A 21,304-nucleotide genomic window follows, 5' to 3' on the forward strand; every position below is an offset into this window, starting at 1 on the left:
TCTGGCTAGTCTCATTCTCCTAGAAGAAAATGGTGTTCAAGCACCTTCCTTTAAGGACACAAATGTTTACTTGGCGCAATAACAATCTCTGTGTTTCCATTTTACTGGCTGTTCCCTCTTTCCTGGAAGACTGTTTAAACAGCTCCTGCAGATCCTGTTTGCTGTGCGGCTGGGCAATCGCTCGCTCCCTTCAAAAGGTTTCCAGTGCTTAGTCGTCTTTCCATTTCTGGTTCCTAACCTGGTAAAATGAGGTTTACAACATTAAAAACAAAGTTAAGTTTCTTTAGTAGCAGGTTTCCAGTGTGCGGTGAGGTAGGTTGTCTCTTCCTGGCAGGTCCCTTGTGGTGTTCTCATGTGCCACTCTCACTGAATTCAGGTATTTTATATAAGGTGGGTAGTAAGCTGCAGGCAGAATTCCTATCAGTTAGATGGCTGCCTTTATTCAGGAAAAGCAAAATACAGGAGGTGTGCTAAATTACAGGAAAGGCATAAATTTTCTTTACCCCGTATAAAACAAATAAAACCTGAAGCCAGACAAGTTGTTTTGGAAAGGGACAGAATTGCCTGGGGGCTGCCAGCCCAGCGGTCCTGCTGCACCACGTGAAGCTGGAGTGTTGTTTTGAGTGGATTGGTTAGCTTCCTAGGTTAATCTCAGGATTTTCAAAACTGAAAGGCAGTACTTCCTGAACTGGCTATCACTGAAAACAGACTGCAGGTGAGAGTGAGTTCTGGATGTGAAACGCATCTATGGTTTTGTTTCCCCCATTTTCATTTAGATAGAATTACAATATGAAAAGGAATGCTGCAATCAGATTTATATTAAATGGCCATGACATTTAATTTGCCTTTTTTTTTTTTTTGTATCAGTTAATCTCACACAGAGGAGGAGCCCTGAAAGCGCTGTAGGAGGTAGTAAAGACCAGTGAACCGTTTATTGCAATTACTGTTAACCTAACAATCCCTCTGGCTGATGTATGAGTTTCAGTGGAGTTAAAAGAAGGGTGTGTTATGTGGGTAATTACGTGTTATTCGAAATAACCTATAGAGCTTCATACTTCTGGTTTATTTGTTTTCTGCCCCTTTTAAGCTTTTTACAGCCCAGACTATATACCAGCATGTAGAAAATTCTTGATTTGGTGAGTCCTCTCTCAGAAATTTTAGATGCTGAATATTTCCTGCCATGTTCTGTACTGAGGACACTGGGTGTGGTGGTCTTTTAAAGGTCAGACTTTGGACTTTCAACGCTGCTATTATAAGACAAGGATCAATCTTGGAGGCAGTATCTCTGTTTTTTGAAATGTTTTTACCCAGCTAATCTTAACTGCTGAAGCTTGAGTATGGAAGGAGTGCAAAGTATAAGAGAGAATATGGAAATTATATAGCTTCTATGAGCATAAGCTTTACCACTTCAAGCTTTTGATTCATATTGTCACTTAAACTGTGGCAGATGGGTTTTGAGGAGGATAGGGATTGTGTGTGGGTCATAGCTCAGGATGACAATTGCCTTCAAAAGCAGTGCTGGCTGCTCTGTTATGGAAAATATCTGAAGGCATGGCCTCTTGTTTGAAGGAGAAATGCCTAAACTCTCCAGGTTCAGCAGTAGCATCACTCCGGGATATGTGCAGAGTAATTGTGCAATCGTAGGTTCACACCGCTCTGGCTGGAGGAGTTGTTAGAAGCCGCTTCAATGCTCTCCCCTCTCGGCATGTCATTTTGTCTTTTTAATGCCTGCAAAGCTTTAATAATACATGGCAAACACCTGAAGATTGCACTTTTCTTTTAGTTTTGCCTTTTGTCAAACACTGCTAATTGAAGTTTAGATTGAATTTCTCGACTCCATACTGGCACTGAGAAAAGGGAAGGATTTTTGCTTTCACAGACAAAAATGAGTTTGGATTTTGAAATATGAGCCGAGGAAATGTTAGCATTACCTCAGACCTGTAGCTAGCAAGGTCTTTTTGTTAGAGGGCAGAAAGGCTATCAGCACTTCAGTGTTGTGCAGAACAAAATATTTGTTATTTCTTTCAGGATTCCCTAAAGACTGGAGGCTCAAACATGCAAATTTTCTTCCAAGCAAGCGCTAGCACTTCAGCTGGCAGCGGTTGTCATTTTTGCAGATTTTAGTCAGGAAATAGCTTGAAAATCATTGTACTTGCTTGTACATCTGACTTGCTTGTGTCAACATGTTTTTTATAGCATGTTGGTAATTGGCAGTATAGTGTTTATTTGTTTGCAGTTGGCAGTCTGTGAAGCTCGATGGTTTTCAAGCTCGAAGACAGACCTCGCTAGCCTAAAGTGACACAAGCAAACGAGAAAACCAGCAGCAAATGCTCTGTAGCTTTTTGAGATGATTTATGGGTGTTCTGGTCAGGTTTGGTCCTCAGGAGCCGAGTGGAGGAAAAACCAGTTTTCCTTTGCAAACGTTCTTACTTTTACCATTTCCCTTGACTCAGAGTCCAAGAAGCGGCAGTGCAAAGTGCTCTTTGAATACATCCCGCAGAACGAGGATGAGCTGGAACTCAAGCTGGGGGATGTGATCGACATCAATGAAGAGGTAAGCTGTTTTACAGAGCTGATTTGTGTCTTCATGGGGCCAAAATTCAAATTTTTTTTTTTTTTTTTTGACTGAATACTTGAATTACAAGGATGTTGGAAAAACAGCATAGGAAGTATATTTGACGCTAAAGCTAATAGTTTAGGAGTTCTTTCTCTTAGGATCTACTCCTAACGCTTTAGATGTGTAGGGGAAGTATTTGATCATTGCAGCAATAAACTGTGACCTGTTTGTTACACAGATTCCTTCTTCGCAAGACTTTAACTTCTTTGGCCCTGTGATCCTTGTTTTTAGGATGCTTACGCTAAAACTGTTTGACCAGTTGCCTTTAAATTGACATACTCTAACTAGGTTTAGGTGAAAATGTTATTTGATTTGATTTCATGCTTTCTTGCAAACTCATTGAAGCTTTTGAACTAACAGTAACAGTATTCAGCACAGAAGCCTGTACCTGTAGGACGATGTGCTTCAATCCTCTTGCACAAAAATATGGAGCATACAATTGCACTCAAAAACATGTTATTATTTCTATTGCCTTCCTTTTCCACTGGGTAAGAAATACAGTTGAAGATGTGTCTTGATGTTCAGACTTTGATAATGGCCCTATATGGTTGGGGTGGGGGCTTCTTACGTTTTCCTACGTGCTTCCTTGGTATCTGTTCCATTCAATAGTAACTTGTGTTATGTAAGGCCTGAGTATGTGGGAAGAATGTCTTGTAGGAGAGTGAAATCTTTCAGAGAACCTGTGGAAAAGACCAGATTGTGGAAGGAATCCTTTCAGAACTAGGTGGAAAATTTCTGCACAACATTCTCTGACTAGTGCCATGTCTTCGTACTACCTCCCTGAGCGTCTGAGGAAGGAGAAGACTGAACTTTTCTTCCTGGTCATGTGTCTGGGGGTGCTTTTTAAGTAGCTTTATGAGATTGTGTTTTTTCACATGCGTGATCTCTTTTGAAGAGAGTGCTAACTCTTCAGGATCCCGACAGTTGCCAGGAAGGACTTTTTCCGTTCTCCTAGCAAGGAAAAAGTTATGCTTTTATATGCATTTGCACTAATGACTTCTACAATTTGTTCTCTTTGAATAAACAGAGCAAGTGACTTGTAAAACCTGCTCACTAAAATCACAATTTCATAAATACCATTGTGCGGGTGTTTTGTAAAGGAGCACTCCTGGATAACCTCACCATTTTAATTTGTGGATGGTGCCTGCACACAGCAGTCACGACTTTGAATAGTCCAACGTAAGCATTTACAAGAGGTATTATGCGCAGTAAAGTGTTTGCGGAAGCTGCCGTTTTGGGTTGCGTATGTCAACATCTGGAATTATTTTGGGAGGGGTGTTCAATATGATTATCAGAGATGACCAGGTAGCCAAACAAAATAAAAAGATCAAAGCATTTCCTCATCTGGTTTCTTAAGGAAACGTGGATTTTATTTTAGTAGTTTAAATTTTTTTTGGTCAGTTCCCATGCTGCTTCCTTTTCTAATGATTTGAAAATACATATTTGTAGTACCCAGCCTTTGTTACTTCTGAGAAAAACTTAATCGAATTTTTAGGCAAGTGCTACTAGGTAGAAAAATATTGCAGCTAACGACTAGCACAGAGCCATACACAGACTGTTTTTATGATGGTCTAGAATAGACCTGACAGGTGTAGGCTACGTCTGCTTCACAAAACTGGTGGACCAGAAATGTGAAGAATGGTGGAAAATACCAACCATTGGTTGTAAGTATGCTGGGATAACTTGTCTTCACTACCATGAGATGATCTTAGCTTCCATCTATATATAAAAGGTGCTATTTATATATATGCAGATAACTCATTACTGTTACTTCAATGAAAGGTCATTTGGTCAGGTTTTTTTCATGGGGAAAATAAGGTAAAATTAGCTCCGCAAGGGGATCGGTTCTACCAGTTGCCTGAGAATAATTCAGTATTTAGCCCTTGCAATTGTTTTCATAAATTAAGTAGTTACAACTGACACTACTGATCATGAAATCAAAGGTGGAGGCAGATGGGTTCAGAAATTAAATGGCTGATATTGAAGAGAGCAGGTGATAAGGTTCAGAAGTAGCTTTTATGGAAGAAGGCCCTTGTGCTGCACGTGATAACTGTATCATTGCTGTAAAACTTTTTTTCTTCCCCCCGTTCCTGTCAGATGCAGCACTAAGTAGCAGATTTATTTTTGTAGTGTTATATTTGTAGTATTTGCATGCTGTGTTATCAAGCATAATCGAAATTCACATGACTCAATTAGTGGAGTTGTTATTTAAAAAACAGACAAACAAAAACAGGATTTGCAAAACTGCTTGTTTCAACCTTCCCCCCCCCCCCCACTTTGTTTAGAAGTCTGAGTTTTTATCATCTTGTAGAAATAAGTTGATGAACTTCACACTCAGAAAAAGTACTGATGTTTGTACCAGAACTGTAACTCCCTCTTGTGGAAACTGTATCATGTGGTAAGATTTTTAAAAGGAAGGTAAGGATTGCGAAATTGTCATCTGTGTTGCTAGCGTGCAGAGATGCACAGATGCTCTTCACCAACGCATGTAGAACTTGTTAACCTGTTTTTTAATGTTGATTAAAGATACCTTTTTCTAGTAATATAGTTTGTATATAGTCAGGTTTTTTAAAGACAGTGTGGTGAGGAGGCTGAAGCAAGTACGCTCAAGAAATTATTCCTGACTGTCTGTGAACTGGCATCGCTTTTCCTTGCAAGTCTGTGAAGTGCTTTGCTGACTTTATTTCTTGGCAGAAGAATACATGGATGCTTGAGTTGCTTTCTCTATTGTAAGCATTAAAGTCCCTTTCTCATGGCTCTGGGGTGTAGTATGGGTGAGTCAAGGCATTTGAATTTTAGTTTTCTGTAATGTATTATGTAAAGCACGAGGCGCCCGAGCCTGGTCAGCACTTGTCAGTAACCTATGCTTAAAATTAGTTTCAGAGGACCAGACTCTGAATTTGAACCATCCACAGCCAAGCTATATTTGAGCACCAGGATGTCTTTAAAAGTAACAGTATTCTTTTCATTGCCTGTCTGTCTCTGTAGCTGCCAGGTTTTTGCATGCGTTCTGCTTGCCTGGAGGTAGGCTGGCTTTTAAAAACTATGCATGTGTGTCAGGCGTAGTGACCTACAAAACAAGGCTAAAAAAAGATAATGTAAACAACTGCTGGGTTTTTTTTTTTCTTCCCTGTTGCTTTTCTTTCTTATCTTAAAGCTTTCCAGCCCCAAACCAGACCAACTGAAATGAAATATTTTGAAAATGTATCTTAATTATAGTTTTTAAATAGTACTCATTAGGCAAACGCATTCAATTTATTTTTTAAAACTTTTTGAAAACTCTTCTTAAATTTGAAGACCAAAATTCTTACTCAGTCTTCTGTCATTGTTTTACACCGTCACCTGTCCATGTCCAGCTTTTGCTTGTTGTGCTTTGGACTGTGGGGTATTTCCGAGTAACGTTTCATCAAATTTTGGAGTATTGCAGTGTAAATGACACAGCAGCAAGCACATAACTGAGCATTAGAGTTGTCATGTTCCCTAATTCCTGAACAGGTTTATTTCCAGTGCAAAAATGAGTTATTCTGTGAATAGCAAAGTCAACAAAATTTGGCATCCAACAGATTTCTATCCTTAGGACTGCTGTGCGCCACTACAAAATCCTCATGCGTCTCGGCTGGCCAGCTCAGATGGGGAAGTATCTGTACCTTCTGGCACACCTAGAGCTAGGGGTGTGCTGCTCAGCCAGTTGTCTCCTGCTGGAGGGAATGGATAGCTTAGTTTTCCATTACTCTGTGATGTCCTTAAGGACTTTTTTGTGTTCTACCCAGCATCGTTATAAATTATATATTTGAAACTTGTGTCTCTTGATCAAAATTGGTTGAAGCTGTTCCCGCGAGGCTGGTGGGAACAGGACTGGTGGAAACTGGACAAGACAGAGGAAAAGACAGGTGGACAGCAGGACGACGTAAAAATTTCCTTAGAAAGTTGCATCTTTATTTCATAAACAGTTTAGTATTTTCTTCTTGCTAGATATGTAATGCCTGTTACTCTGTCTTACCTCGAGAAAGTTGATGAACGTTTTCCTTTTCTTCTGGATTAATTGGCATAGGGCTAGTCTCATGTTTCAGGATAGTTTCTGTAATGGTAGAAGTGACAGTAAATGATTTTTTTGGTCGTCTTTTTGCCTACAGTTTCTACATCTTTGGTTGGTTTCTTTAAAGAGGAATTATGGTAATTTGAACTTTCCCAAAGTTGTTTGTAGAGTTTAAGTGAACTATGGATGGAATTGATAGGAATTTCCTTTTGCTTTATTGGTAATGTGCAAAATATTTCCATACAGGTAGAAGAAGGCTGGTGGAGTGGAACACTAAATGGCAAGGCAGGGTTGTTTCCTTCAAACTTTGTGAAAGAATTGGAAATGACGGATGATGGAGAAACACAGGACACTCTGGATGACACAGGTGGTATTCTGTTTGTTGCAAACCCTTAGCAAAGTCATTTTAGATCTTGGGTATGATTTGGACTATTATGGTTGTAATACAACAAAAGTTGTAAAGAACTCAAGCTTCCTAAGAATAGTAAGTATTTAATTTCGTTTTAGAAAGTATTGATGCTGAGGATGAAGATACCGGTCTTGCTTCCAGTGTACTCCTAATAAAATTGCAGTCAAGGCCTTGATCTTGCAAATGTATATTCTGCATTTTATCACTAGAAATGTTATCATATTCAGAGTTGAGCTTTTTTTTTAGTATTGAATATAAAATTATTCTTCTGTTTAATAGCTTTTTTCAGTCTTATTCTCACAGACATGAGTTCTCTAACATGGAAAACTTAAGTGTTTAACCATGTCAGTCAAGAATTAAAACTTAAATCAAAACAGTATCGAGAGCTTCAACTTAAAATAAATCTTACGAAGGGGGTCCTGGTTTTTATTACATTTTAATCTAACAATAAAATGGTTTTAAGGTAGTATTTACATTTAGCCATTCCTTTCTTGCTATGATTATATAGCTCGGGCAGAAGCGGATGGTCTGTGGCTAAATAGTAGTTGAGTGCTTAGTGGTGCCAGGCAAGTGTGTGCTTTACAGGCAATTACTTTGTTCCCTTGAAACTGCACTTTAAAGGCATTTTGTAGATGAAGACCTGTTTGAAGGTTGAGGACTTGTGATATGATACTGCTGGAATGGGAGTGTTCTTTGGGAATAACATCTTAATGCGAGTTGATTGATGCTTAAAGACAGCTGTGTAATGTTCAAGGAAAAAAGTGATTTTTTTTTTTTTAATTTTTTATTTTCTTGTAGTAATGGGCCCCCTCATTTACAAGATATTCAGTATTGATTGTCCCTAACAAGGGTTTGCTTAGAGATATGAAAGAAAAGTCTGGCTTGGATTTGTTTGGTAAATTACGGAAATAATTGCAATAGTGTAAAATAAGAGTTGGTTGATTTGGGTAGTCCCAAATAGCTCAGTGTCTGTCTCCTTGGAGGTCAAGTTCCCTGAGTTTAGTTGGGTCTGGTGAGATGAATTTACTAATGGGTATTTGTTGGTCTTAATTGCTGAATACTGAGATCAGTGGGACTGAACAGTAATTTGAAGTAATTGTAATTTTTGTCAGTAACTGGCAAGTTATGATTTTCAGTCCCTCACACCCCCAGGGGTTATGTTATATTATATTTAATGCTCAGTACTTTCACAGTCAGGATCTCAAGTATCTGCTAATTCTTTCCTCACTCCTGGGAACCAGTAAATGCCCCGTTTGCTGAGCTATGGTCTTTCAAACATGCAACCTGGACTCTTCTCATCAGTGAAATTTCCAGCTATCCCTTTAGATATCTAAGAGGGATATAACTAAGTGAAGAGTAACTCAGTTGAGGAATGATGAGAAACTGAGGTCAAGAGGCTATGTAACTTTGTGGGATTATCGAAACCCCTTAAATTTATGGTTGAGGGAAGAGGCTTTAATCTTTATTGCCATTCCCAGGCATGCATACACTGGGAAAAACTTAACTGAAAGGGTGTTTTGAATTTGGTTTATAAAAGCTGTCTATTTTCACATGGCTATCTCCTGGAATTCTGCATGTGAAAATACTTTGCCTGTGAATACTAGTTTGTAGGTTTTAACAGATTCGACTGTAACTTAAAAATGAAAAAACCCCACCCAAAAAACAACCAAACAAACCAAAACCTCAAAAAAACCCCAAACAAAAAAAAAGTTTTAAAAGCTTCTAACACCTAAATTAAGTTCTTCTCTGAACTACATTTTTTGGGGGTGGATAAATGTTGTCCCTTAAAACTGAAAGATTAAAAGAATCTAAATAATTGTTATCTAGCAGTGATTAATCTGAAACAACTGTGATTAAGTGTTTAACTCATTTAAAATAGATGTTAATTGTTACCAGGTTAAAAAACTACTTACATTTGTGAAAAAGTCTGTTTGGTTATTTTTGATAGTGCATTTCAAGCAATTGGAAAAATTCGCTTTGCTGCCTTGAGAGGCATCACTCTACTACTAAACACACTGTTTTTTCCTGTGGCTGTTGAAACATGGTAGGACTCATTATGGACCTTTATTGATTATCACTTTCAGAAGCTATAGCTGTGCAAAGGACAAGCTTTTAAATGTTGGACTAAAACCACGTCTTCAGAAAATGCCTAAGCAATGTTTCATAAAACTAATGGAAAACATAATATGAACATTAACAGACTGTGGAGCCTGAGTGATAACTGAAATAGCAAGAAATATTAGTGATCTCATGACTTAGTTGCCAGAGTATTCAATGCAATACTGGTGTCATTTGAAATAGTCTTTCGTTAAATAGACAACTAGAACAAATGTGAGGTATTACAGCTATAATAATGTTCCTAGAAAAGCACTTTAACAAGAGCAGGGCACACAGCTATGTTATTTCCACTTTTTTTCCCAGAAGAGCAAGTAAATAATTTCAGCTATTAAAACAACTTGTTCGTTTGTTTCTTTTTTTTTTTTTTAACTTTCAGAATCTGTTTTCAGTGGTCCTACCTCACCTGTGGTCTCTCCAGGAAATGGGAGTGAACCTGGATCTGGACCGGCACAGCCAAAGAAAATCCGAGGTATTGGGTTTGGAGATATCTTTAAAGAAGGCTCAGTGAAACTTAAGACAAGATTATCCAGTAGTGAATCAGAAGATAAAAAGCAAGATAAGGTTTGTAGCAGTTCATATTGTTATTTTTGGGTTTCCTGTAAAAATAATTTAAGACTTGAATCTGAAGATGTAATATCTTACAGATGCTGAATATACTGGCCATTTAAAAAAGTGTCAATATTGTTCCATCATCAGACCATAATCATCTCATAGGGCTCTTGCCTATAAAACAAAACAAACCCCCTCAAACTTCTTTCATGGGAAGTTATATTTAACATTGATTCCAAAAGGCCTATTCAGATGTTTTGGTGGTTAAAACATTAGAGAGGGAAAACCAAGCTGATATAAAAGTTGTCTTTTCAAAGCCACGTGGTGTAAGACACGATAACTTCCTAAACGTATCTCCAGTACAAGGTCTCTCCTAGTTCTCTTTGTAACAGACTTTGTACACAATCTGGGACAAGGCTGTTAAGTCTTGCTGTACAAGTTAAACTTGGCCTTTAAAACAAGGAATACTTTGGGGTTTCTTTAGTTTTTGATTTAGGTTTTCTTCCCAGTTTTAGTGGATGATGAGATTGCTGTTCTAGGTGTCAGCTGTCCTTACCAACATAAACATCTTTCGGTGAATGCTGAAGCTTTTGGCTTTGGTGATGTCTCAGGTTAATGAGCTACATAAACTGCTGGTTCTGTAAGCCTGAAAAATACTGTTCTACAGTTTTGCATCCTCTCTGACTTTCTCTCCCCCCTTTTTTTATGAGTGGGAAAAAGAACAGTTTATTCTCCATATTGAACTTTAGGAGAAAGCAGATAATGTGATGATAGCAAAATTGCTTTAGTGTGAGTTTTATTTTAATCTGAACCCAAGACTGCTCTTATCCCTTGGAAGCACAACAGTGGTGCTCAGTCCTTTATCTTGAAACTTACGCATCATTTATACCGAGAGCTCATGTATGGATTTTCAGCTTTTAATGAATTAAAGGCAGCCAAGATAATCCAGTGTTTCAGTTTTTACTCAGGTCATCAGTTCAAGAAAGCTTTGAAAACCTTTGTCCAAATTCAATTTTTTCTCTGTAGTTTGTGGTCATTAATGCTGTTTTGCTGACTGATTTGCTTTCCTCTGCTGCTACAGAAATAATTGTAATGGTATAGGGCAAAAAGTGGGGTGAGTCCCTGGGAAGAGGGTAGGGACAGAGACTTCCTAGGATGTGTTTTCCCTCTGTAGTAGTGCTCAGAGCAGTGCTTGTTCACCTGTAGATATGGTGTGTGTCCTCTCTCTTTCTGGTCCAGTCAAAACATCAGATGATTCAGAAAATGAAAATTACAAGAGTGTCACCTTCTGTTTAAGGCTCTGGGAATGTTATCTCCTAAGGAAGATGATGTTCAGCTTGGAGAAGAGAAGACTCTGGGGAGACCTTATAGTGTCCTTTCAGTATATAAAGGGAGCTTATAAGAAAGACGGAGAGAGGCTTTTACTGAGGTTTGTAGTGACAGGACCAAGGGCAATCCTCTTAAACTGAAAGAAGGTAAACTTAGAATGGACAGAAGGAAGAAATTCTTCACTGTGAGGGTGGTGAGGCACTGGCACAGGTTGCCCAGAGAGGTTGTAGACGCCCCTGGATCCCTGGAAGTGTTCAAGGCCAGGTTGGATGGGGCTTTGGGCACCCTGGTCTAGTGGAGGGTGTCCCTGCCCATGGCAGGGGGTTGGAACTGGATGGGCTTTAAGGTCCCTTCCAACCCAAACCATTCTGTGATTCTATGAAGCACATTGATTTTTTTTCCTTGGTTCTTTCCAGGCTTTGTCCCTTGTAGCAGGAGTTGATGGGATCACTACATCTTTGTGTGAATGTTGTTAAACTATCAATTTACTTTCTTGTCGTGAGATTGATTGTTCAAAAGTGTGTTCCCCTACTTTCTATGTTGTAAATTGGGAGTACAAAAAGCCTATCCAAAATATGTTCAATTAATGTGAAGTCTACTCAGACATTTTGAATTGTGTTATTTGACAGTGTATAAACACTAAAATATGTTGGCACTCTGTTTTGTTGGTTTGTCTGGAAAGTTGTAGGCTGTTTCTCAAGAAGAGAGGAAATGAAGTGAGAAAACAATTTTGCATAGCTTAAAGGCAATGAAGTAAACAGTTGAGTGTAGCACTTAATATTCCATTTACACTTGTTGCCAAAGTCATCCCAAAGGCAGACAGACTTACAGAACAACCTGGAGAGCCCTAGGGAGATAATTCTCATGAAGGTCTTGCGAAAATGGACGGCTTTGGATTTGTGTGCAACTTGCTTTGGAGTTAGATGGAGGGATGCTGGAAGGGCATTCTCAATCTTTAAGCCGATAAAGAAAAAAGCTGTTATCAGGAAACTCTAGAGCAGAGAATGCTTTTTTTCCCCCTTGGGAAATTTGGAGACTGTTCAGCCCAGGAAGGCTGAGCACTGATATATCTGAAGTGCTCCGTAGTATATATGCTCCTACAGGAGATAGGTAGGTTTCAGCTCGTCCCAGCATCCTGCCTGGGCTCAGTCTATTTATACTCCGTCTGCCTAAACTTCCTCTCGCACTTCTAATAGCACCTTGGTTTGGAAGGGGGAAATGTAGAGGTCTATTTCCACATTGGACTTGTTTAATCTCATAGGTGGGTTATTTTAGTGCTTCCTTCATATAGCATTCTGGAGTGAGTTAAATTGCGTATGTACTCCAAGAACATCCCCAGTGACCGTGGCTTCCTCTACGGTATGTCAGAGGTGCCAGACACCAGCCCACAGGCATCATCTGTTTTTACGGAGAGTAAACCTAGTTTCTCTGATAGTAGAAAGTCTGTGACGTTTAATTGCAAATGAGAATGAACAGAGTAACTAAAGGCAATGGGATTTTTCATGTCAGTAACGCTATTAGGGCTGCTCAGGTAAGTACTGACTGTAAGATCGTATTCTATGTTTGTAGCTCATAGGGCTGTGAAGAAGTGGCTGCAGCTGAAGCTGTCTGAATCTTCCTGGCAGCTCAGTGAGTCTCCTGGGGGAAAAAAATATAATATTGGAACGATTATTTTGGTTAAATGTTAACTCTGAAACTTGTTACTGGTTGCAATGCCTTTGTGGTCTTTTGGTTCAGGAGAAATCTCTAGTGACGTTTATCTGTTCTGGTTCTGTTCTGTATGAATCGCTAAGAGTGAAGGGAAGCTGGGACAGGCTTTCATGTGTTCATATGTCTGTCCGAGTAGTTAAAAACTGATTGCTGCTTCTGCTGAGGTGGTGTATGGGTACTGAATATTCCTGCTTTATTCCAGTGCAAAGTAAGTGTGGTCAGTGACTTATTTTCAGCAGAGCTGTTAAAACAACCATTTCTGTTCTGCACTGGAGGAGGCAATGTTCAGGTTAACGGCACAGTAACGCTTGGAATTGCTGAAATATGATTGCAAAAGTATATCTTGCAATGTCCTGAGATTGGCTTCTGGTTTGAAAGCTGTGCTGTTTCTTTAATCGGGAGACAAAATACTTACTGCAGTGACTCTAATGAAGTAACTACTGTAAGTTAAGGACATAATGGGAAAGCTCACTGAATCTCTTGGAGGTGGTTGTTCACGTAATCTCAGCTAGTGAAAACTTGAGTATGTCCTGTAGCCTAATCAAAAGTAAAACTCATAGTGAATTTTTGTTAACAAAGTTCTCTTTCGTTCATATAGCCATCACCTAACCATCCTTCTGGAACAAAGCTAATTCATTTTCCCAGTACAACAAAAACTGAAAATGTGTCGGAAGTAATAAAATCAGAAGCTGAAAGTAAATCGAAAGGTAAGGCCAATGGAAATTTACATCCATTATTTGGTAGTCCTCTCTACAGAAGTATTTGGTTGTCAATTTTTTTTTTGTTAAAATCTTGAATTTTTGCGTATACTGTGTTTTTTGTGTAATATTCTGTACCTTTGAGGAGTTACGCAAACGCAAAAGAGTCTGAAGGAGTTGTTGCATTTCTGTGGAAAAAGAAACTAAAACACTTGTACGGTAGTCTCCCAGAACAAAACAGGCTAGGGTGTGAAGTTTTATTGCAGCAGCCCCATTGCATTAATTTGCTACGCTGACATGCTCAAACTGACTGACTTTTTTTGCCTAGCTTTTAGTGCTCAGCTGGAATGCTGGAAATCTATTGCTGTGGAACAGCCCCCTAACTCAGTTTCTGTCCCTAGGCTATAGAAGTGACTCTCCAGGCTCAGGATTTACTGTGGAGTTGGTAATGTGTTGTCGTAACTGTATGTGAAGTTTTGTGCATCAGAAAGTTGGTGCTTATGTTTTGTTGAAGTCTGTTCCTTAGATAATCCAGTTCCACTGTGGTTCTGTTTATAACAACTTCTTTTTTCTTTATTATCTCTAAGAATTTATGACTTCATTTAACTACCAAATTGCATAGTTTTATCTAGAGAGATATTTTTAAGTCTACCCAAAACATCTTGTGGGAGTGCCAACCCCATATTAAAAATTAACTTAAATTGTGATGTGTAGACAGCTCGTTTTGCCTGGTTCCAGAGCAGATTTTTTTTTTTTACTTACATATTGTAATTTCAAGTATATTTATGTTTTATGAGGAAATACCTTATTTTGGTGTAAGTGGTTGTTTTACATGGAATGCATTATTTGCAGAAATAAATAAAAACTACAACAAACAACTGAGTTTTTGCCTGTGTTCAGGAATTGTGTAATGTAGCACAATAGGGCACTTGAAATGGCAGGTTTGTTAGAGCCCTAGTTTATCTGTATCTATAGCAGTATGTAGGGCATCCATGCCATTTTAGCCGTATTGTGGCTTTGTTAAATTGGATAGTTATAAGTAGCGTGACCGTGATTACAAGTACAGCTGATGACTGTCAAGAAGTGTTTGATGCAATAGCTTGAGAGTAGTAAATACTTCAGTTTTGCCATTGCAAAGCATGTATCCAAAGTCTGTGTGCAATGCATTGGAATGGAAGTTGATGCTTACTTGCAACTTTTAAATCTCTACTAAACATCAAAATTGAGATAGTCGTGGGCTCTTGCTTTTAAACCATTCCGGTGCTATCGCTGTGAGAGCCAACAGGGCAGTGGGCAATCATGGTGAAATTTGACTTGTCTAAAACTTTGCATAAAAATTGACCCAAGTCTGCCTAAAAAATCTGAACATTCAGTACTGGACTCTCAGAACATTCAGTATTTAGCTCTTTTCATAATTTCAGGTGCATCTTATGCTAAAAGCATAGAAATTGGACTAATCCAGTAGCAAGGCTGAGTCTCTGCTACCCAGAGAAACGAATAGATCAGAGAGGCACTTAAATATGATAGTAATAGGTGCTGTAGGAGAACATCAGTAGATAATACCTATAGGTATCATTTAAGAACATCTTTGGACGAAAGCTTGGTTTTCTTCCTTAGTATTTTTATTCTAATATAGACCATATTATAGTTTATATATATCATCCTCAGTTTTGAGAGAGCAACCTTAAAATAAACTGTGTTCAATATGTTAGCAAATAAACAGGGATCTCTAAAATGTTTAGACTAGTGTGGCTTATTTTGTGGTGTGGCTCTGCTATTTCTGGGAAACTTGTTTTGGCTTCTGGTGCAAGTATGTAAAAATATTTTGTTTAAAAAATAAAATAATCACAATTTGGCCCCTCTTTCCCCCCATTCTGTTAGAATAGAACATCTGTGATTCCTGCTACTGTATTCTTAGTCCCGAGTCTTTGGAAACAATTCAATTTTAAACTACCTCTTATTAAAAATATTTACTGAGGTTCAGATTTCCTGTTTTGTAAATACTATCTTAGATTTAAATGCTGGAAAGTTAAACCAGATGACTCCTTCATCTTAACTACTGGCAGAATATCAAGCTCACAAAACGAGATGCTGAAGTGGCAAATCGTATGTACTCGTGATGTCTGTGGCTGGGTTTCTGGGGTGCTGACTGCTGGGGTTGGCAACCTGGCACGTACGGGGAGCTTGGCAGCTCCCTGTCTCCAGCCTTCCTGGCACCTGGAGCAGAGCGAAAGGTCCCCTCTCTGGCGTGGTTTTCTGTCTCTTCTGGGACTTGGTACGTGTGACGAGGGGAGAAGTGCTTGGAGAAGAGAAGGGAAGGATTGTATAGTTCAGTTGTACCAGCCAAATCCTCAGGCAGTAAGAAAATGCATGTATTTTTACAGAATTGGGATGTACAGAAATGTATTACACTTGTTTTACACTCATTCATTGCTAATAAATAAAAGCCCTAGATTTGATAGATATTTGTAGTGTACCTGTTGAATTTTTTTTGTCAGTGTAGTGGGTTGACCCTGGCTGAGGGCCAGGTGCCCACCAGAGCCGCTCTATCACTCCCCTCTTTCATTAGACAGGGGAGAAAAGGTACAATGAAAAAAACTTACGGGTCGAGATAAGGACAGGGAGAGATCATTCTCTAATTATCATCACGAGCAAAACAGACCGAACTTAGAGAGGGAATTCATCTCATATATTACTAAGCAAAACAGAGGAGAGGAATGAGAAATAACACCAAATCTTAAAAAACACCTCCCCCCACCCCTCCCATCTTCCCGGGCTCAACTTCACTCCTGGCTTCAACCTCCTCCCCCCTCAGCGGCACAGGGGGACGGGGAGTGGGGGTTACGGTCAGTTCATCACGCGGTGTTTCTGCCGCTTCTTCATCCTCAGGGGGAGGACTCCTCTCATCGTTCCCCTGCTCCAGCGTGGGGTCCCTCTCACGGGAGACAGTCCTTCACGACCTTCTCCAACGCGAGTCTCCTCCACGGGGTGCAGACCTTCAGGAGCAAACTGCTCCAGCGTGGGTCCCCCATGGGGTCACAAGTCCTGCCAGCAAACCTGCTCTGGCGTGGGCTCCTCTCTCCACGGGGCCACAGGTCCTGCCAGGAGCTTGCTCCAGCGTGGGCTTCCCACGGGGTCACAGCCTCCTTCAGGTGTCTCCACCTGCTCCGGTGTGGGGTCCTCCACGGGCTGCAGGTGGAATGTCTACACCCCCTCATCCTCCCTCCATGGGCTGCAGGGGGACAGCCTGCCTCACCATGGTCTTCACCACGGGCTGCAGGGGAATCTCTGCTCCGGTGCCTGGAGCACCTCCTGCCCCTCCTTCTGCACTGACCTTGGTGTCTGCAGAGTTTCTTACATCTTCTCACTCCTCTCTCTGGCTGCAAAAGCGCTCCCTAACTGTTTTTTCTCTTTCTTAAATATGTTATCACAGAGGCGCTGATTGGCTTGGCCTTGGCCAGCGGTGGGTCCGTCTTGGAGCCGGCTGGCATTGGCTCTGTTAGACACAGGGGAAGCTTCTAGCAGCTTCTCACAGAAGCCACCCCTGTAGCCCCCCCCGCTACCAAAACCTTGCCACGCAAAACCAACACAGTGTGATTTTTTTTTTTTTTTTAATTTTATATTTTTTCCCCTTTGACCTTCATTTAAACATTCTTCTCTTTGACGTGGTTCTTTTGTTTCTGTAATTCTTCACAAACCACAATATAGTCAATCTATAGTTGAGCATTTCTGATCATTAGATAAGGCAGTAAAATAATGCAAGTTCTTGCACCTAGGATTACTCATGCGGTTACATATCCCTGTATAACTATATAGATACGTCTACATATATCTCTTACGCTTGGCATACTTTTGCATTTTAACAGTGGTTGATGCTGACCAAGGTAGATTTTTATTTAACATACAACTTGTGCATTTTTAACTAACAATTTGTATCTTGATTAAACAAAATACAGCAAGATTCAACTGCAACTCTGCTCATTTATTTTCTTACCATCCAGCAAAAGGCAGTCGTTAACAAGTTGACTTGCAGATGATCCTAATGAGGACTTGACGTTGTGCTGTTATCTAACGAGGGTTGACGCAGCCTCTCTTGTGCGTCCTGTCAGTGCCAAATACCTGATAGGTTATGGCAGCACATTAGTCCTCTTTGTTTGCTTCTTCTTCCTTAGTCTGTCAGATACAGAAATCCAGCCTCTTTGTCTGCTAAATAATTTTAAATGCGCTGGGGTTAAAGGTGCAAAAACTGCTTTGCTATCAAGACTTCTATATGAATATATTTTGGCCTTTCTTGTGTTTTTGTTCTGGCGTGGGAAAGGCAAACAAATCCTCCTGCTCTTTTACCTGAAATGGTTATCACAATTTTAAATGGATTACTTTTTGAACTATACCAAAAGGGAAAGAAAGGAATTATTCTTTCTACTTGTATCGGAGGAGGCTGTGACTGTCTGAGTTGATCACTCAGAAGAGCTCTGGTTTCAGGTGCTTAGCCAAGGAAATCCTTTGCTTCAATTTCTTGATTTCACTGCAGAATTTCAGCAAATGTGCTGCTTGGGTATTTGCAGTTTCTGTAACTGTACGTGTTAATAAAGGATGTCACCTTGAAACAATTGCATGTGTTTAATTAGGATTGCAAACTTGAAATTTAGATCAATTTTGAGGAAATATCCTATAAACTCTCAGTAAGAAGCTTGAAACCATTTTTTGTCTAAAGTAGCTCAAAAGTGAGTATGTAATGCTATGGGGAGGGTTAGATAGGCTGTTACAATTTTAACTGAGTAGGCTCCTCTCTTCTCCCTCTGAAGTCAGAGTACTTGATTTAAGTTGCTATTGGGGAAAAAATGTTTTAGATCTTAAACTACTGAATTCAGAGATTTATCTCCATTGCTCTGTTAATATATAATCTTATTTTTTTTGTGATATGAATGACATAGTGAACACTTACAAAACAGTCTCAGATGGCTGGTCTAGGAGAAGTTTGATTATAGTGATACTCTCTGAGCTCTCCTTTCAGACAGAAGTGAGCTGGTATTATGTATGTTACTACTTGGGGTATGCAAATGTGTGGTAATTGTGCTGCTTTATTTCAGCCAAGGAATATTGCAGGACAATGTATTCCTATGAAGGCTCAAATGATGAACTCAGCTTTAAAGAAGGCGAAATCATTCAAATAATCAGTAAGGTAAGATGTTGAGTCTGCTTTAACCATTTATATAGCTTTTGTGGGTTTTGGGCAGGTAGGTCATGTGTAAAATGTGAAAGCAGGAGAGAGTCTGTTGGAGTAGATACTGCAATAGACCGATTTGTCTCATGTGAGTGTCAACTCTTTGCTTCTGCACTTGGTGGAGATACGGATGTCCTTAAAGATCGTTCCAGAGCGGGAAGTTATCTTAGAGTCCTCGAAGGCCAGTGGGATCAGTGTACACCCAGTACTAAATGCCTTTTCAGTGAGGAAATTGGCAAAGCTTTGCAAATAGCCCTTTTACCTTTAGAGCTTGTGCTTTTTCTCTGGTCATATATCAGACTGACCAAGAAGTAGTGATTGGGAAGTATTATTGTGTCAAAAGGTGAGAAATTAAGATTTACTGATTTGATCTAGGTATTATGAAAAAGCCCGAACAAGTATTTTCAGTCAGAGAATGAAGTCCAGGTGTTAGAGACACTTGGTGTTTCAGAATAACCATATGGAAGTTAATGGAACTGTCTGGCTGTGTAGAAAAAGGTGATGATTTTGTTGACTATTTCTATTTGTGTTGAATACTGAAAACAACTTTTTGAAAGGTCATCTTGTTACAGAGATGGTTTTTAACAAGAAATGAACCTACCCATGCTTAATTTTGCTGCAGTACTCTGCAGTCTTTTGTTAGTTACTGTTTACATGCTGCTATATTAAGGAATAATGACTTGCTGAAAAAACCCGGAAAGTTTCTTTTATTTTTTTTATTTATTTTTTTTTTAGCTTTCACACAGTTGCAGAAGGAAAGTAACACTTTGGGGTTTTTAGGAGGATTTTAGTTTATGGAAAAGCTTGCTGCTTTTCCTACCAAAAAAAAAATATTATCACTATTATTGACTGTAATTACAGTGGAAAAGAGTAGTTATGGAATGCACGTTTTTAAACACAACAGCCCTTGCCCCAGGAAATTATCTTCACTGTATCTTTTTCCTCTGTGTCCTTTTTAAACTGATTTACCCAAAGCTTACCCTGGTCCAAACTGGAGCAAAGAAGAGTTGTCCAGAGCAAAGCTCTACCTCCAAAACCATCTTCTGAAATCTGAGTATATTAATTTAACTGTCAGGTGGCTGACTCAGGCCAGGGTTTTGATCTTGCAAGCATTAAGGTATTTTCTTCCAGCACGTTCACTTTGTGTAAAGCCTGTCCCCCTCAGCCATTTTTTTTTCTGTTTGTTCTGCATATGATCATTTCCCATGTCTCCGACTTTCTGGCGTGCCTCAGCACTGTCTACATGGAGTTTAGCGATAGATGCCTTATCCCATTAGCAGCTGCACACTGTTCAGAAATTGGAACCTACGGTACTTAAGTGATGGAGACCTATTCAGATCTTTCCTGCCAATTCCTCCGTTAGCTTAACGTGGAGCAGGATTTTTTTTATGAAATTATATTTTATTTTCTCCCCCTCTCCTTTATTTGGTCAGTGTCTCAGCTGATCTGAGTGCTGAATTGTCCTTGCTGTGTACTGAACTATGGGATGAACTTCCTGGTGCTGGTAGCAGTGGCACATAGCAGCAGTAATCCACTTTGCAGATGTCACTCTGCCACAGAAATCAGTATTTTGGATCTGAGGCAAAGAGGAAAGCTTACTTATGTTAGCATATTCGAATAATGTCACACTTTCTGTTATGGACAAAATAAGGCCTTGATCCAGCAAGATCATGTAATGGATTTCTGTGTAACTGAATTAATTCTCCATATTTTTTTTCTTCTGTCTTAATGTGGTTATTTTTTCCTTCAGTAGGCTATATCCTTTTAATGCTTCACCTTTTTCAGACCAGTGGACCTGAACAGTCACATCAGAATCACTTTTACTTAGTAGAATTGTGTGTTACTCCAATAACACTTGAAGTATTTACAGAATAAGTTGCTGGTCAAGGAAGTTGAGAATATTGTGCATTAGGTCATATCTGGTTTTATGTGCTTTCCTTCCCTTTGCAGGTCTTATCCTTGTACCCTTACCTTATACGTGATGTAATATCATTTCACCCTGCTTTTTAGACAACAAACAAAAAGTGACCAAACCTGATCTAATCTGTAGCTGTTTCCCCTTTCTAAAGTGGCTACAGTATTCTTCTTACATGATATTTCAGAGAAAGGATTATTTTATATTGTGGGTAAAAGCAAAAACATTGTTCCTGTAACTGTATCTGTTCTGGGGAAGGAGTAAATATTGATCGAAATGTTCTGCTGTTTGTTTTAGGACACTGGAGAGCCAGGCTGGTGGAGAGGAGAACTCAGTGGTAAAGAAGGAGTCTTCCCAGATAATTTTGCTGTTCAAATACAAGAGTCTGATAAAGACTTCCCTGTAAGTTGTTACGTGCCTAGTTTGGTATCACAAAAAAGTATTGATGGAAATGCAAGAAATAAAAGACTTCACAGCACATTATGCTGCTTATCATGTATTAATACAAGTGTGACAGTTTTTAACTTTATCTTGTATTAGCTATATCAAAGGAGAAAGATTTAAAGGTTAGTGTTTCTGTTAAACTTCTCCTTAAATATTAAATGGAGACATGCTCTTTAGATTAACTGTAACTAATGAAGATGATTAGGTCGTATAGAAAAAGATATAGTTCTGATAACATGGTCTTATGTATAACTG

General features: G+C 39.3%; 1 protein-coding gene across 1 annotated transcript in view; it reads left to right on the forward strand.

The window, feature by feature from the left end:
* CD2AP (CD2 associated protein) overlaps positions 1-21,304 on the forward strand; it is an 86,357-nt gene that overhangs the window by 44,985 nt on the left and 20,068 nt on the right. Inside the window, exons 4-9 of the mRNA XM_075750482.1 lie at positions 2,454-2,554; positions 6,900-7,020; positions 9,557-9,741; positions 13,367-13,475; positions 18,557-18,648; positions 20,903-21,007. Coding sequence (XP_075606597.1) covers positions 2,454-2,554; positions 6,900-7,020; positions 9,557-9,741; positions 13,367-13,475; positions 18,557-18,648; positions 20,903-21,007 — 713 coding nt within the window. The remainder of the gene's footprint in view (positions 1-2,453; positions 2,555-6,899; positions 7,021-9,556; positions 9,742-13,366; positions 13,476-18,556; positions 18,649-20,902; positions 21,008-21,304) is intronic.

This window comes from Balearica regulorum, chromosome 3, assembly GCF_011004875.1.
Source record: "Balearica regulorum gibbericeps isolate bBalReg1 chromosome 3, bBalReg1.pri, whole genome shotgun sequence".
In the NCBI taxonomy this organism is placed as follows: Eukaryota; Metazoa; Chordata; class Aves; order Gruiformes; family Gruidae; genus Balearica; species Balearica regulorum.